The sequence below is a fragment of the Dama dama genome, chromosome 24, assembly GCF_033118175.1.
Source record: "Dama dama isolate Ldn47 chromosome 24, ASM3311817v1, whole genome shotgun sequence".
NCBI classification, from domain to species: Eukaryota; Metazoa; Chordata; class Mammalia; order Artiodactyla; family Cervidae; genus Dama; species Dama dama.
In genome coordinates this window covers 56,008,702-56,026,490 of record NC_083704.1, presented here as the reverse complement: position 1 = coordinate 56,026,490, position 17,789 = coordinate 56,008,702, and the positions used below count along the sequence as shown (strand labels likewise).

At 36.9% G+C, this 17,789-nt stretch overlaps 1 protein-coding gene across 7 annotated transcripts in view; it reads right to left on the bottom strand.

Moving 5' to 3' along the window:
• Nucleotides 1-17,789, bottom strand: part of MAP4 (microtubule associated protein 4) — a 150,242-nt gene that overhangs the window by 65,984 nt on the left and 66,469 nt on the right. For all 7 annotated transcript variants that reach the window (XM_061128708.1, XM_061128709.1, XM_061128705.1 and 4 more), the window contains one exon: nt 8,401-8,469. In XM_061128708.1, coding sequence (XP_060984691.1) covers nt 8,401-8,469 — 69 coding nt within the window. The remainder of the gene's footprint in view (nt 1-8,400; nt 8,470-17,789) is intronic.

The following is a 17,789-nucleotide window of genomic DNA, read 5'->3' as shown; positions in this document are numbered from 1 at the left end:
ACATTCTCTAGGACAGACCATATGTTATGCAATAAAACAAGTCTGAATATATTTAAAAGGACTGAAATAACTCAAAGTATGTTCTCCAATCACAACAGAATGAAATTAGGAAATGGCAACAGTAAGTTAATTTATGAAATTCACAAATATGTGGAAATTAATACACTCCTAAATTACCAATAGGTCAAAGAAATCACAAAGGATATTAGAAAATACTTTTGAGATAAATGAAAATGAGAACACAACACTTATGAAAACCAGAATTTATGAGATGCAGCTAAAGTACTGCTCAGAGGGAAATTTACAGCTGTAAATACCTATATTAAGAGGGAAGGAAAAAAAAAAATCATGTCAGTAACATAACCTTCTACCTTTACTTAAAGAACTAGAAAGAGAAGAGCAAACTAAACCTAAAGCAAGCAGAAGGAAAGAAATAATACAGCTGAGTGTGGAAATAAATGAAATAGAAAAGAGAAAAATAGAGAAAACCAAGGTGACTCATTGAAAAGCTCAATGAAATTGACAAATCTTCAGCTAATCAAGAAAAGAGAGACGACTCAAATTACTCAATTCAAGAATAAAACAGAAGACATTACACCTATTTTACAGAAATAAAAAGGTTATAGAGGAACACCAAAAACTACAGTATGTCAACAACTTAAATAACCTAGTTGAAATGGACAAACTCCTAGAAAGAGAGAAACTACTAAAACTGATTCATAAAACATTAGGAAATTCCAAAACTAATGGTTAGTTACACAGTTTCTAACAGTTAGGCTTTGAAATTAGTTCCATGGTAGATGAGAGTTCAGTTTTCCCTGTATAGAACTCAAGGATATCATCCTCTATGGTGAAGTATAGGCAGAGAGATCTTTTGTGTGAGTTAACTTCCTGGTCAGCTGGGCACCACTTGTGCCCTGCACCTCTCACCCTTTAAATTCTACCCAATAGGAAAAAGACCTCAGGAAAAGTCCACAGTAGTGACAAAGTTAGTAATACTTGATTGTATTGGTTTTTCTTTTTTTCATTTTCACTTTTTGCAGTCTCCCACTCTTGTTTCCCAAATCACTTCTCAAAATAAATTACCTACATGCCAAAAAACCCTTGCCTCAGTCTAGATTTTCTCCCAGAAAATAGTGTCTAAGAAAGGCTTTAAACAGGACTTCAAACGTCCATTCTTTTCAACTGACTTCTGAAGGTTAGAAGATCTACTGAGACATGACGCTGTGGTAGGAAGAGCATAGGACTTCTTACCAGATTAGGTTCAATTTTGAGCTCTCTTATTTAACCTACTTCAACTTCTTCAAATGAAAAATAAATACTGTTATACAGTCAAAAGCACTCTACAAACTTTAATGTGTTTTGCAATAGTACGTTGCCCTTATTATTAATAAGATGAATCAGACAGAAAAATATGTTCATGTCTAGATTCAGGTAAAAAATACAAGATCAACTTATAGTAGCTGTGTGTGAATGTTAGTTCTGTGAGTAAAAATTTCTGGTCTCTGATAGTGTGGCTCTATCTATAAAGCTTTAATTTTTCTTAGAAAGGAGAATGTATTCTTTTATTACTTACAAAATTACAAATGAAAAAGAAAATATTCTATTATCAACACACGCTTTCTGGCATCGGGTAGAGTTTCATTCCACAAAGAGAAGCAAATCATATAAACAAACTTAAGTTTAAAAAGTGTATCAGAAGCCTGGACTGAATCAAAGCTCAGGAAGAAGCTATTTGGTTTCATTTAATTCCAACAGAAATAGAAATTGAACGGCTCACTGTATAATTAAATGCTGTGTTTGGATGAAGGTTCTCAAGCTCATTCCCTGAGCTCCTTTCAAGGGAGTCCTAAATACCCTAGAAGTAAATGTAACATGTTGTGTTAATGGGTACATGTGGATTTTTCTAAGAAGTTATTTATTTTTACCAGAAAATAATAACCAACAACAAAAAACTTTTAAGAAATACTAGATGGGAAAAACAAAACCACCAAACAGTAGTTTACTGGTGTGTTTCCAACATGCAACTCATATCTGAAAACTGAAAGGGAAAAAGCTAAAAACTAAAGCTTTGTTTTCAGGATTTGCGCAGGGGCGGGGGAACGGCTGCCTTGCTGTGTCTACATCCAAGGACACAGTGTGCAGCTTTATGTTCAGGCTTCATTAAAAGATCTAACGGCAGCTTATGGGTTGGTTTTAATAGCTATTCAAAAACTCTAACATTACCGATTTTTCTGTTTAGATTTTATATTTTTGATGGCTTAGAACTTTTCTAACACAAAATCCTTCGCATTTCATCTAATGATACAGGTGACAGGAATGAAATACACCCAGGACATCTTCAGTGTCATGACATTCTAACAAAGCAGTTTTATGTTTGTTTCCCGGCTGGGCTGACCTGAGGGAATGGTAACACATCACACTCAGAAGAGTTATCACAATAAAAAGCCACCTACTCTGATCACAGTGGAGACCACTGGCAACACTGCCATTTGTGGAGCACTTGGTGTACTGCATCCAGCCCCAAACAGTGTAAATGACTGTAATTTGCCTCCATGGCAGCAGATTTATTCTACAAATAATTTGTGGTTAAATCTTAGTAAGGCTTCACTGTAATGAAAACAGCATCAAAATAAAATGGAGGATAATCCATTTTTACGCATGACTTAGAAATAAACCTAATACTCTGTGCCTGCCCCACCAGTCCTATGTGTTTGTCCAGAACCCTCTCCAGCCTCCCAACTCTACCATATTACCAGGTCAACAAAGAGGAAGAACCCAACTGAGTCCAGGTTTCATCTCACTTTCATCAAAGTGAATACACTAATAAAACACAAGGATTGCCCCATCATGAAGAGTTTAATCGTAGGGTACCTATAAGGTTAGTCAGGACTGAAAATTATTCTTTATAGTAACTAAGAATCAGTTACTGAGCTCTCAATGAAAGGAAACCCAAGAACAAAAAATTGATCTTTCTTAAAAAAAAAAAAAAATAACTGCTTGCCAAGCTAAAAAAGTTTACTTATGCCATGCAAATTACCTTAGATATTCTATCTTTTCACTGTCTTAATTCAGTCAACATATTGCATTTGCAAATCTATCTACTGTAAAGAAAACACTAACCCAGAATGGCGAGGAAATTGGGCATTCTATTAAATTTTTCCCCAATACAGACTACTAGATGATCAAACAATGTGGTTACAAAACTAAAACACTACTGAATGTAACACATTTTATTAATTCAGAAGGCATTTTAGGAAGAAAGTAAATGTAAATTTTAATTAGACTAAACAAAATTTAAGTGTAGCATTTAGAAAGTATCTTAACAGTAATTGATATGCCATGGAATAATTTTTGGAATAACTTATTGCTACCTTAGGGAGATACTAGAAGACAGAGGAGCCCAGAGTGCTGCAGACCATGGGGTCACAGAAGAGTCAAACACAACCTAGCTGCTGAACAACAAACCACAAACTGCTTACTCTGCCAACTATCTTTCTTATCAGATGCTATAAAATATCAAGTAATTATTTCGGTTTCTTAACTCTTATAGATTGCAGATAAAAGGGAGTACATTCTGTCTAAAACGACAATGTAAGTGAAGGTAGCTGGCAGAAAGTAAAAAAACCAAGTGATTATGGAATTATTGTGGGTCAAATTAGAAGCTTTGTTAGACCGAAAGCGCAAGGGTCTTTATTTACAAATCTCATGTTCTGGTCACATTATACTTCAATAATTAAGAACCCAGCCAAAATCCAGTCCATATAGTGTTAGTGTAAGATGTTCATTAGTGTGATTTATTTAGCACAGTGATCACATAAAAATGTTCCAATGTACAAAACCGTTGAAATCTATAATCACAAAAAATACAAACTTAGGAGTGTAAATAAAGTTATAAAAATATTATTTAAAAACAAAGCTCTACATTGGGCCAAAGAAGAATAAGAGACAGAAAGAAAGAGAGATTGCATATAAGAAACAACCATTTCAATAGAGCAACCTTTATCAGTCTGGCTACCTCACCAGTGAGATCCTGGGCCATTGGGTATGACCATCACGTCAATACAACATTTTATTACAGGACTTCATATGAAGCTATATATGAAATATTACATATATTTCCTTCAAAATGAAACATCCAAGTGAAATACAGCTAACAATATATATGAAAGTTTAGCTGGCTATTAGGAGAAATTTTCGACAATTCCATAAATTCAAAATGAAAACGTATTTAGAAAACAAAAACAAATTTCAAACAAAAATAAATATGACAAAAAGGAAATTAAAGTGGAATAAGTCAATGTCAATAATGAAGCATGAGTGTGTGTTTCTGAACCCAGCCATACCACAGGGCTCGCACCCAGGCTTTTCTACCCACCTGTTACCTAGACAAGCTGTGGCGACTGTGAAAGGATATCAAGTATGACTTTTTAAAGTTACCACTATCAGTTCTAAAAAGTTCCTTTGCCAGGGGAAAAAAAAAAAAAATGGGCACCAGAAAAACATATGAGACAACCACATACCGAAGGGAAAGAGTTATGTTTTATTAGATGTTCTGCTCTCCTGTGCTATTTTTCAGATTTTTCTCCAATGGTAAGAGTTTTCATATTTATCAACTACTTAGAAGGTAAGGCTAAGCACTTCCTCTATAATGTGCCTCCTGTAACTGTCTTCTCTCCAGAACCCACAGAAGGAATTCCTGGCAAAGGAACAAACACTTATGACCACAGGAGGGAACACTTTTTAAATTCTAGAAGTCATTGCAGAGACTTGGTTTAAACTTTCACAACATTCTAACTTTCACATCCCAAATGCACTTTTTATCAGAGGATCTAAATGTACATCTTGAAATCTTCCTCAGAACATAGTGCTAAATATTCAATCTGAAACAATCAGTAGCTTAGTGATTATAAAAGCCTACATAGTAAGAGGACAGAAAATTTTAAAGAGTGTCTCACATTCTAGATCTTAAACCAGAACTCCTCTACAATATCAAAGCATGGCTCATGCTTTATATTCTACTTTTAAAAATCCAATCAAAGCTTATCATTTTAAAAGTTCCACAGTATATGTCCCAGATGGTTTCAGATTTTTTTAGCTATTATTTTGGAAAAATGAGGAATGAGAAAAAAGAAATTCCAACTGGGACAATCCTCAGAGTGTGTAAAAATAAATGGTGAGGTTTACAGTAAAGGACTTAACACACAAGTCTTCACATGTGACTCAGTTCCACCTCAGGCTACACAAAGACACCACCAGAGTTCTAAAGGAGGCAAACTCTGAACAGGGCTTGAGTCTACTCAGATAATCATTTCACTAGAAACCTGGTAACTGGTTGCAGTTCTTCAATGTGTTGCCATTTAACTTCTCAGGTTGCTACAGAAAGCTATTTTCTATCTGTATCAACATCCCAGTAACAATATAGGATTCCATTTTCCTTAACTTACCAAGTTTTTTTTTTGATAGCTCATGATCAAGCTAAGAAAGAAATTTTGGATATGAAATTCCATACATAATAACAAGGCTGTCAAATTTTTAGGAGCATGTAAGCCTGCACAAATAGATAATTTCATAACAGAAACAATTTCAGCCCAAATTGCAAATAACAAAGAATGATTTCATTTAAGCAAATATTTTTCAAAGTTTAATCAGAACTACTCTAAATTAGAAAACTTCAAATTAAAACAGCTATCATTATTCAAATGTTAGTAAGGTGGAGAAACAGGTAGCCTGAAGGATGAATCTATCCTAAAAGCAAGCTTACAGAGGGAAGAAGGAGAGGAAGAGGGAGGTTCACTGCAGTACTGGTGGACTCGATCCCTTTATGAAAGCATGCCATCTCATTTGCTCTTACAGTACCCTGATGCAGGTTGAAGATCAAAAAACCAAATGAAAAAGGCCAACTAAAAATGTTTAAAGAAAAAAAAATGTGAGACTGAATTAAATGATAAAATGAATTTTAAAAGAGAACAAGAAATAAAAGACACTGGACAACCCTCATAAAAACACTAGGATTAAAAAAAAAATCCATCTGGTACTTTGAGCTCACAAAGGGAAAGCAGGCTCCATCAAGCCCTGCGGAGCACAAAAGGAAGCAGGTGATTTGCTCAGGAATCAGCAGAAACGGGCCCCGAAGAACTACCCTCAGGCTCTTCTATATCGTGTCCAGGAAGGAAAGCAAAGCTCTGCAAAATGCTGAAGGTTTTACAAGTGTAACGGTGCTTAGGAAAGATCACTGGTCTGGTGTTGCAGCAGCCCCAGTGTTGAGAGACACGCTAGGCTTCTAGGAGGAGAAAAATAGAAAGGGAGGGAGAAGTAGGAAGGGGAAGGAAAGGACGGAAAAGCACAGGTCATTAGTAAACAGCAAGTTCAACATAGCAAGATGCTCATAAATCCTCATACACTGTCAGCAGAGCAGGTCTGCTCTTAGAACTACAGATAACACTCTGAAGAAACAGAAATGGGAAATTTCAAAACGGCACAGAGCTACATGCTCCAGTTAGTGAGGGCCAAATTAGAATGCTGTCACAACATGCTCCGCAAACATGCACTCTTTGCCCGCTTCCTACCCCTTCCCATCCCCAACGAAACATGCATATTTTCAGTAAAGCACCTGCTTTAACATAGTTAAGAGGTCAAATTCAGATGATAGCATCTCCCCAGGTGTGCAAACTATATTCTACACTAGGGTGGGGAGGTATCCAAGAGCAGAAAGACCTGCTCCCATAATGGCAGAGGACAGTTCATAAACAGTTGGGTTCTTTTTTTGATGCCACAGAACTAAAGTCTTCAAACAGTAAGGGTCAGGCTGCATGTTTTTCCTGTTTTGTTTTTCTGTTTTTTTCCTGCACTATTAAGCTGTGGCAGTGGGAAAAAACTGCTACATCAAGTTTAAGTCTCCTCTGGTCAGACCTGACATCCTGCTAGAGAAGAAACCTACTCTAGTGGTGATAGTCATTTCCTTCCTAGATGAAAATGGAATTCATTCTTCCCAATGGCTAACCAAGTCAATCCCTTTTTCCCCTGGCACTACCTCCTTGTTAAAGAAAGTGGAACCTATTCATTTTTAAAAAGTTAAGGTTCAAACATCTTCTCCTTTAGTCATGGGGATATTTCTCTAAATATTTTCTTAAAGCCTTTCTTAAAGCTTATATAGTAGACCTTTGCTTTCAAAGCAGGCACAGAAACAGTCAATACCACATATGAACTAAGATTATTAAAAAAAAAAAAAAATCACAAAAATTTTAGTTCACAAAACAGATAAGTAAATTTGCACTTCTGGTTGTTTCCAGCTTTTAAAGTAAACAGTTCCTAATTAATGAGTCGCTAGTAAGGATTTACTGTCACTGGGTCAAACTAACATTCATAAAAATAGAACCTGGGTGGAGGGAGGGGGAAAAAAAAGAACCTAGTCATCAATAAACCTAAGGTATAAAGATGTATACAACATTTCTAAAGGTCACAGAATCAGGATAAAGAGTAGATCCTAGAATAACTGATATTGCTAACAGAAGTCTGTACAGAAGCCTGAGGAACTGAGAAATCCTTTGATAACTCAAGGCAGCACTTCTAAAGGCTGAGGTATGCATGCAAGAAGAGAAAGACAGCCATGGCTAGTGCCGGCCTCCCTGCAGTAATGTGAAGCAAACGTTATGCCCCAGTTGAACAGAAGTCTTTTCATTTGGGTCAACAGCATCAGCCTGATTGCTCAATTAAGCAAATTAAGTGCAACTATTTTTAAAAATTCAGTATGGCTCTCATATTAGCTACCTAAACAATTTATTTACAGAATACATCCCTGTGGACCCTGCTACTGATTGGAAAATTTTGCTCACTACAAATACACAGGGGAAACCACAGTTAACTCAGTGCAAGCCCTGGTAATGGGCTAGGCGTTACAGATAAATTTCAAAGTAACAGTTAAGGGAAAAAATAAAGACAAAACAGACTGAGGGCCCAAGAGAAAGGAAAGAACTTTCAATTTCCAGCTCACAAGCTTCCTAGCAGTGACCCATGGAAAGCAAACTAAGCACAGTGTGGACAGAAGTCAGGGACAAGACCTGCTCAAAGAGTTGTGGCAGCCAGAGGACTCCAACACTACATATTTTGATGACGGTCATTCTGCATCAAAAGTGTATTATAAAAAAAAAAAGTGTATTATTAAGATTGATCCAGCTCTTGAGTGGTACAACTGTAAAATATACTCACAGAATATCAAATGAAATTCACTCTCTCCGTTGTTGGAAATGTTATGGGGCAGATGCCCTGGATTTAAATACAACAACCAAGAATAATCCATATGTTTCCACTAACAACCCTCCTCAAAGGAGCTGATCAAGGTGTTAGGTGTTTACCATGACTGTTTCACCCACACATTTGAGGACTCCGGGAACCACTTACCAGTGACATCATTCCGCTCGATTCCATGGTCACCATTAGCGAGCACTGTGGCTTGAGAAGATGGAGTACCTGCAACGACCACAAAGAATAATTACCCACTCTGACAGAAAAATGAAAAACAGATGCCACTACTGTCTAACTACTGGAATTTTTGTCACTCTTCATAGCATTAGCTTATAGCAGATAAAATCTGTCCAAAATTTAAAGATCAAATGAAAGGAAACCCAAAAACAGGGACAGAACTGAGTCATTAATTTCTACAGCATTCAAACTCTAATAGGAGCCACAACTACAGGAGAAGCCTTCTTTATAGCAAGTCAAAGTCTTTCCTGCCCTGTACATTGTCAAAGACTATCATTATACTCAATAAATTACCATGAAGCACCAGTGGTTTAGAACCAGTGATTCAGACCAAATACTCCAAGGACACAGACTTTCCTGGTGATCCAGTGGTTAAGAATCTACCTTCTAATGCAGAAGACACAGGTGTGTTCCCTGGTCAGCAACTAAGAACCGATGCAACCAAAAAGAAATAAAACAACTGCCACATTAAAAAGTATAGGGTCCCATCACTGCTTCTGTACATGATGATTACCTGGAGGTCACCTGCAGCACTTCTGGAAGCAGTGGGCTTTTTTTTAAAAAAAAGCTCTTCTAATAGAGACCATGTGGGCTTCCTAGGTGGCTCAAGGGTAAAGTATCTGCCTGACAAACTGAGGATGCAGGTTCGATCCCTGGGTCAGGAAGATCCCCTGGAGAAGGAAATGGCAACCCCCTCCAGTATTCTTGCCTGGGAAATTCCATGGACAGAGGAGCCTGGCGAGCTACAGTACATAGGATAACAAAGAGTCGGACACGACTTAGCGACTAAACAAAAACAACAATATACCTGGTGTCTCATTTCCTAATAACTTAGGACACTGAGCATCCTTTCATATGTTTGCCAGTCTTTAATTTTCTTTGATCAACTGAATGGTCAGATTTGGGGGACTATTTTTTTTTAATTGGGTTGTGTATTTTCTTATTATTGAATTTTGAAGATTCTTTATTTTTCTGAATACAAACCCTTATCAGGTGAGTTTTGCAAATATTTTCTCCAATTAAAGTATTTTCCAAAAACATACACCCAAGAAACATATTTTCATTTTCTTAACTGTGTCTGTTGAACAGCAAAAGACTTCCATTTTGATAGTCTAGTTTACAGTTTTTCCTTCATGTTTCCATGCTTTTGGTGGGGTATCTAAGAAATTTCTCCCTAACACAAGGTCACATGATTTTCTCCGATGTTTTCCTCCAGAAGTTTTATGGTTTTCATTTAGGTTCCACAATGAGCCCTTTTTTATGTGGTGTTACGATATAGGTCTAGGTTCACATTTTTGTTCATTGATATCTGATTGTTCCTTTATTCCACTGATTGGTTTGCACCTTTGTTGAAAAGGTGCAATTGACCATATTACATGTAGGTCTGTTTCTGGACTCTCCTGTTCCACTAATCTATAAACTTCTCCATCTGCCAGTACCACAATACAATTAAAATTGTATTTTATAAAATCTTAAAGTGACATCATGTGTGTCCTCCAAATTAGGTCTTTTCCAAAATTGTGTTGTTATAGTTTAGTGTTTTTGCTTTTCCATATAAATTTTAGAGACAGTTGTTGATTTATAAAAAAAAAATTCTGATGGGATACTGACTGCTCTTACGATACAGATCAATTTGAAGACATATAACCTTTCTGAAAAGCTTTGACTATATCTAGCATTCAGCAACCTGCCTAGCTCTGCAGTTAGCCTGCAACCCAAGAAGTTCCTGCAAATCCTCTTAACGTCACAGACAGATTTTTCATAAGACAAGTAAAAGTCTAGCCCAAACTTCTGGGTCTCACAAACCCAAGGCAGAAATCTTTCACATAAACTCACTGAAAAGATCATTCATTCTGTTATTTTAGGTAACAGAGGAACAATGAGAGAAAAACCTAAAAGAATAAGGCAGACTGAAAAGAAAATATCAATTAACTGGAACAAGAGGAGGAAAATAAAAGGAACGAAACATAACAGACTTTTCTTAAATACCCAGCATGCATCATGCACCATGCTAGGGTTTCACATATTGTGTTCTACTTATCAAGAGAGAAAACAAACATGAGCTAGAACATATTTCACATAAATAAATTCACACTCATACAGTAAGCTTATAAAATGTATTCTTCCTAACTCAAGAAAGAGTGCCTATTTTCAAAAATTTATCTCAGTTTAAAATGCAATTTGCAAAAAGAAAGTAAAATGTAGACTATAGGAAAATGCATATTACAAAATGATACCATCTTTTGGCTATAAGTATGATGAAATCTTTTTTAAATTTGATAATAGCCTTTGACGGCAAAGGTGTAAGAAAAAGGGTAATCTCATACACCACTGGAGAAATATAAATTTAAACAAACTTTCTGTGAGAAAATCTGACAGTTTACCAAATTTTGAAATACCAGCATAGCAATTCATTTTAGGTAGGTAGTTTATGAAAAAGATATAAAAGTACAGAAAAATGAAAGTAAATAGGATGCTTATTGTGGCATTGTTTTAAAAGTAACAAATGCCTACCGGGAGATTCACTAAGCCGTGAAATAAGATGCAGCTATTACAAGAAATGAGGTAGCTAATATGGGAAGATTTCAGGATGCCAAATGCTATTAAAGAAAAAAGCACATATATTAAAATATAATCAGGGACTTCCTTGGTGGTTCAGTGGTTAAGAATCTGCCATGTTAAAAAAAAAAAAAAAAAATCTGCCTTGTAACACAGGTGACAGGGGTTCAATCCCTGCTTGGGGAACTAGACCCCACATGCCTGTGTGCTACAATGAAAGATCCCATGTGATGTAACCAAGATCTCATGTACTGCAACTAAGACTCAATGCAGCCAAATAAATAAATATTAAAAAATATATATAGATAATCATGTTGCTTTTAAAAAAAGAAAAGAATAATAGCACTATGAAAAACAACACACATAAATAATCAGGAAAAATACGGAAAAACATATACCAAACATCATTGCTAACTGCTAAGGAACGAAGTGCAGGGAACCAGAGACGGGGATTAAAAGGAAGATTTTCACAAATGTAAACTACTGTTTTAATTGAGCACCTTCGAGTGGACAGATAGCAGACTGAAGCACACAGGCCAGCTTCAACATGCTATCACAAGCAGTCAGAAGGAGCAGGAAAGATTGGTTTTTAAAAAAGGCAATAAAAGATCTAGAAATCAAGAAGGGTACCCCCTAGCAGACCAGAAATTACAAGAAATATCCAAGTAAATGAAGACCACTCTGAGAAGAAAGAAACCCCAGCCCAAAGAAGGCACAGCAAGGAAACAGCACTCCTTGGAGGTGACTCGAGGCTTGGAGACAGCCGCAACGGGGGCACTTCAGGAAAAGCTGCCACGCCAGGCCCTACGTCCCCCAGGCTCTCCCTCCTCACCCACAACAGCCAGCTTTGTGCCAGTCCCCAGGTGGGAAAAGACCTGAATGCTCTGGCAAAGAGGAAGCCTGCTCGCCGGGTGAATGGCGATACCCAGAGAAGCGGTGGGGGAGCCCCGCGCTACACCTGGCAGCACGGTCACGTCCCTGCCAGAGGCAGGCGGTGGGAGACAGTCCTGGATCACAGGGACAGCAGACAGACAGCACGGCCAAATAACTCAGGGAGACCACTACCAAAAAAAGACACCACACTCAAAGAGAATAAATCATCACTCAGGGAAACAATGCTGACACAGCTAGACTTTTAAAAAGAAGTATGTTATTTTCCTCATAAGGATGAAAGAAAATACCACACATCCATGAAACAAAAGCAAGCCCCTAAATGATTAACAAATCCTTTCCAGGTTAGGGAGTTTCCAATTCTTTGATTTTCCAAAATTGAAAGAGGTCATAGTGAGGTTGTCTTCTGATAGGACATTAAAAATAAATTTTAATAATACTGAGTTATGGAATTCTTAGCATAGAACTCAAAGAACTGAATATATTGCTATAATAAAGCTTCCATTATCACATAAGCAGCTGTGTGAATAGGGCTTTTTGGCTGTTATTATCTATGAAAACAACAGGAATAAATATTGTTAAATCCTTTCCATAGCAGCAAAAAAATTTGTTACTCACAGATTTAGAATCTAATCAAGGAAAATAATAGAGCAAATAATCTCACTAGAAAAACACTTCCAGGGAATACCCTGGCAGTTCAGTGAATAAGACTGTGCTTCTGCAGCAGAGGACTCAGGTTCAATCCCTGGTTGGTGAACTAAGATCCCACAAGCCAAGCAGCACCACCCCCCAAAAATCCAATCAGATTCAACTTTTATGATTGGTTAATAATTTGTCAAAAATTGTGACAAAGGTGATCAACTGGGTACTACTAGTAATTGTGATGATAAATCTCCTCTGGACCAAGTTATACTTAGGATCCTTTGGTTACAGGAACTTTTAACATCAAAATTTAAGTTTACATACTTGTTACAGAAATATGATAACTTATCCAAGAAAAAAACCTTTCAAGTTTAAAAATATATTCCATTAGGATAAAAGTCTATGACAAATGGAACAGAAATGAGGGCTCAAGGGATCAAAAGAAAGATTTACATTTCCAATGATAAAGAACAGCTTGTTCAGGCATTTTTTTTAAGTAAATGACAATAGGAATCAAAATCATGCTATATATTTAGAAGCATTTGGATACATTTAAAGGACTGATATAACTATTATTTTATGTGGTAAAAGTGAAACATCCTGAAAATTACATACTTTCCAACTATGTAAACTTCTGCTTAAAAAATACAGTTGTCAACTTAAAAATGTACAAAGAGTACAAAATTTTTGAGAACTCCCATATGGGTATGTGACTAAAAAGTTTCAAGATTACTACTTTAGACCAATGCAGAGTTACAAAGAACGGTTTATACATTCTACTAGAAAAATTTCCAAGTGGCAAAGTAAACAGAGGTTGAACCTATTTGTTTAAAACTTACAAATTTCTGTTTGTAATTTACATAGTAAATAATTCTAAAAGATCTACTTCTTAAAAAATAAATAGATAAGTCAGAGTTAGGGGAGATTTTCACTTACTTGATTTAAAATTTTTTAAACAAAATTTTTACTGTAGACTAGTTTTTTAAATTTACAGAAAAACTGTGATGCTAGAACAGAGATTCCCATATATCTACACTCAGTTTTCCCTATAAGAAAAGATGGCCAAAAGAAGCTGGGTTGTTTCCAAAGCAAAGGCAGATTGATATATGATGATAAATTCATCATTACCAACCTGTACTTGCCCAAACATTCCTGTCTACACCACACACTGAAATGTCTACTCTAAACCACCTCTATTCTCTTCAAAACTGTATCCCCTTCCACCTCCATTTCTCAGCATTATGACCTCACCTCTTTCAAAGAAAATAGGAAGCCGTGTCAGAAGAGATTTCCTGCCCCTTCTTCCACCACACACATAAACCTAAAGCATCTGCAATGAAACGCTTCTGCCAGTACCTGTGCTTCCTTCTCAAGACAAGCTTCCTCTCCTAGTCTTGAAATCAGATATTATCACACCCCTCTCACATCACACAGCTCTTTGTTTGCTCCTTTCTTTTGGCACTTGACTACCTTCACTAATGAACTGTAAACTCCTTGAGGTCACAGCTTTGAGGATCATTTTTTTCTCCTTAATAATATAGCATTCTCAACAAACAGTTGCTTAGAGAATCAATGAACGACTGGAATAAACGTGACTGCCTGTGTGTGTACAGGGCAGCAGCAGGGGACAATAAGGAGGGAGAAGGCAAAAGCTGGAACTCCTAAGTAAACCTTCAATTTCCAAAAACAAAATTTCAGAGACTGTACTTTTAAAACACTTTAATTTTCCAATTTTCTTTACAGTGAAGTTTCAGTTTTATAATCAAGGGACTAAAGCTATTAACAGAAGATTTCAAATGAGAGCAATACCAGAGCCCATGAGTTGTGTGCTATTTCCTTGTTTTCAGGACCAGACATGCCATTTACACAGGGAAGGGAGGAACACTGCTGTGGCTTCACGAAGCGATCTTAACATAAAGATGCCTGCATCATTTCCAGAGTTAGAAATTTAACTGTAAGAAACAAATGCTCAAAAAAAAAAAGAAAAAAAAGAAACAAATGCTCTTCCTAACATACCTGGAGTCTGTGCCTAAGAATACCGGAAACATTTTATCTCTGAGGAAAGGATATTTTTTTTTTAAGTACATGAAAGATGGCTAGATTCAGATAGTTTACTTCTTTGGTATCTCTGCCCTAAGCAACTTTTAAAAGTTTCTCAGCTATAGATAAAACATGACCAATTAACCTCTTAAGAAATCTCTGCTTTTCTTTCACACCAGGTAGGGTACCATTACTATGAACTATAACTGTTAGTACTGTTTTTTTCCTTTTCCAAAAAGAAACTTAGGAAAGAAATATAGTATATTTTCAAATCAAAGTCAGAAAACAATCTTTGCAAAAAATTATAAAGAGGGTTCAGGATCAGACACCTACACCTAAATGAAGACCTACCACTTTAGTCTGCAGACTTAAAGTTACTTGTTAGTCTGCACCTTAACATAACCCAAACCTGAATAAGATAATTTCAGTTCAGTAACAGACCAAATGATCTCAATTCAGCTTAACAAGCAATGACTGTACCTCTACCCTGTGCCAAGAGCAGTGACCCCTCTTTAACACACATCTGACAAGTTTCCCACTTGCCTTTATCTCGGCCCAGACTGTGAGACTCCGCGTAATGTTGCTGGACGTGTGTCTCCTTGCTTCCACTCTGTCACTTGTCTCACTTGTCATTTGACCTCTTGTTTCTTATCACTGAGCAACCTGAAGCTGCTGGTACACTATGAACTTATTCTATGCCTCTTTGCTTTTGCTAAATGTGTCATTCTGCCAGAATATAAAAATAAACAAAATACCACCCCTATTCTAGAACAGCTTGAGTGTGAGACAACAAATAGCTTAATTATGACTTTACAAGTGCCTTGAAAAGGGCAGGCTCAGGTACGAAAGGCCCTCACCAACGAGAAGACAAAAAAGACAGAGGCGGATAAGGGCTTGTAGACGTGAGCCAGGATTGCAAGTCAGGAAATAGGAAATGTTCTTGGACAATTACATCAATCATAAAGGATTTTTTGTAGACCACCACCTTCAGCCAAAGCTTTAAGTATCATCAACCTCCAGATGTGTCTCTCCAGCCCAGAATTACACTCTCAATTCCAGGTTCTTTTATCTAGCTGCCTATTGCTCTTGACTAGATATCTTCTCTACTATCAGATAAACTGAAATTCTTACCTTTCCCTCAAAATCTACTCCTTCTACAGCCTTCCCATCTCACAAAATGATAAATCACTCCTTTTGGTTGCTCAGGTCAAAATCATCTAGATTCATCCTTGCCAATGTAAAGGCTTGTACCCTCAAAGGAGCAACTGAGTGAAGTGGTATGGGTTAAAGTTGGATGGAAGTGGGTTTAAGAGGGAAAGCAACTCAAAGAAGGAGCAGAATAAAAGAAAAGTAAATGAGAAGGGCATAGATTGAGGTAGAATAATTTTTCTTATGAAGTTAAATACTAGGGTATATTTGATGCTGATGAATGACCCAGAGAAACTGATGATACAAGAGACAGAAGAGACGAAGACTACAATAGTACCCTTGAGCGAGAGCACGAGCAGTTCACTCCTGAAAGTCAGAGTAACAGCAGAGTAAAGGGCACAGAAAAATGTAGGTTAGGAGACTGGTTGAGGGGTGGGTAGTATATCAATTCTATTCTGATTGAGTTTACTGAATATCTGTTCTAAAAGTCATCAAATGAACAAGAAGATGCAAAATAGTTGTCTAGGAAAGTAGAAGACTTTATAAATTTATATAACTTAGTAGTAGAGTTCTCAAGTACATGCTCTTTAGGCAAATAAAATAAGACTCTCATTTACATTTCCCTGAACATACTGTTTACAGGTCTGATAATTCTTTTGACTTAAATAAGTGAATCTTTAGTTTTGAAAAACAGTATCTATGAGACATTAAATCAATCATAAAGTAAGCATTCATGAAGACAGTATGGTTTCACAGAAAGAACACACCATTTTAAATCACAAGATTTGGGTTCAGGTTGTGGTTCTATCACTATAAACTAAATTTCCCTTGTGCTAGGAACTAAGTCCCGAATATTCATTGGAAGAACTGATGCTGAAGCTGAAACTTCAATACTCTGGCCACCTGATGCAAAGAACTGACTCATTGGAAAAGACCCTGATGCTGGGAAAGATTGAAGGCAGGAAGAGAAGGGGACTACAGACGGTAAGATGGTTGGATGGCATCACTGACTTGATGGACATAAGTTTGAGCAAGCTCCGGGAGCTGGTGATGGACAGGGAAGCTTGGCATGCTGTAGTCCATGGGGTCGCAAAGAGCCAGGCATGACTAAGTGACTAACTGAACTGAACTCCTGAGCCTTAAAAACAGCCTCATCTGAAAGAGGGGTAATATCTACCTCCCACGGTCACCAAGAGGACTAAAGCAAGAACACTGGAGGCAGCACTGTGGCAAATCCATTTTGTTAAGTAAACGTCAACTATTATTATTCTCATTGTTATTTAACTGTAGATTGACCAACCATATTGATCTACCTATACAACTATAGATCTTCCATAGACTGATCACTAAACTATAAATTAACCTTTTTAGGTTAGAGAACACTGAAATTAACTTTTGCCTTATGAAAAACTCTTTAAAATGACATTACCAGACTAGATCATAATTGCAAAACTAAGAAATAAGCCACTTACCAGAATAAAATAAAAGCAACGCAATGAGTTTAGAAGAAAATAAAAGGGAGATGGAGATTCTAACCATTTAACAACTAATGATCTCAAAAATGTAAGCTCAAGAGAGAAGAATAAAAACATTACTGCAGAAAAACAATGAGGTTTTACAGCAGGAAAAAGGTCTGCATACTGCTGTGTAGATAAGACATGGGTTCTAATCATGGGAAAGCTGTGCACTACTGGGTAAGTCTTCATTCAAAAGACTTTACACTGTCTTCTTTCTGATTTCACAGAGAAACAAGACTCCGGCTTCAGGAAATGAAAACATTCTCAGCTAAAGACACATAGCACTGAAAACAACCCAAGTTTTTTTCTTAAAACTAATCCCATGCTCTGAGATAACTGTTACATTTTTTGTCTCCTGCAAAAGATTTCAGAGTCCCACAGCTGGCATATCAATTGGCAGAAAAGGGAAACAGCAAGAAGTCAAGAGGGCATGTGTGCTGTGAAGAAGAGAGCCACAGTAAGTCCGCTTTGGGCAAAATGGCGGGGATTCAGCATGGTCTCAATGCAAGG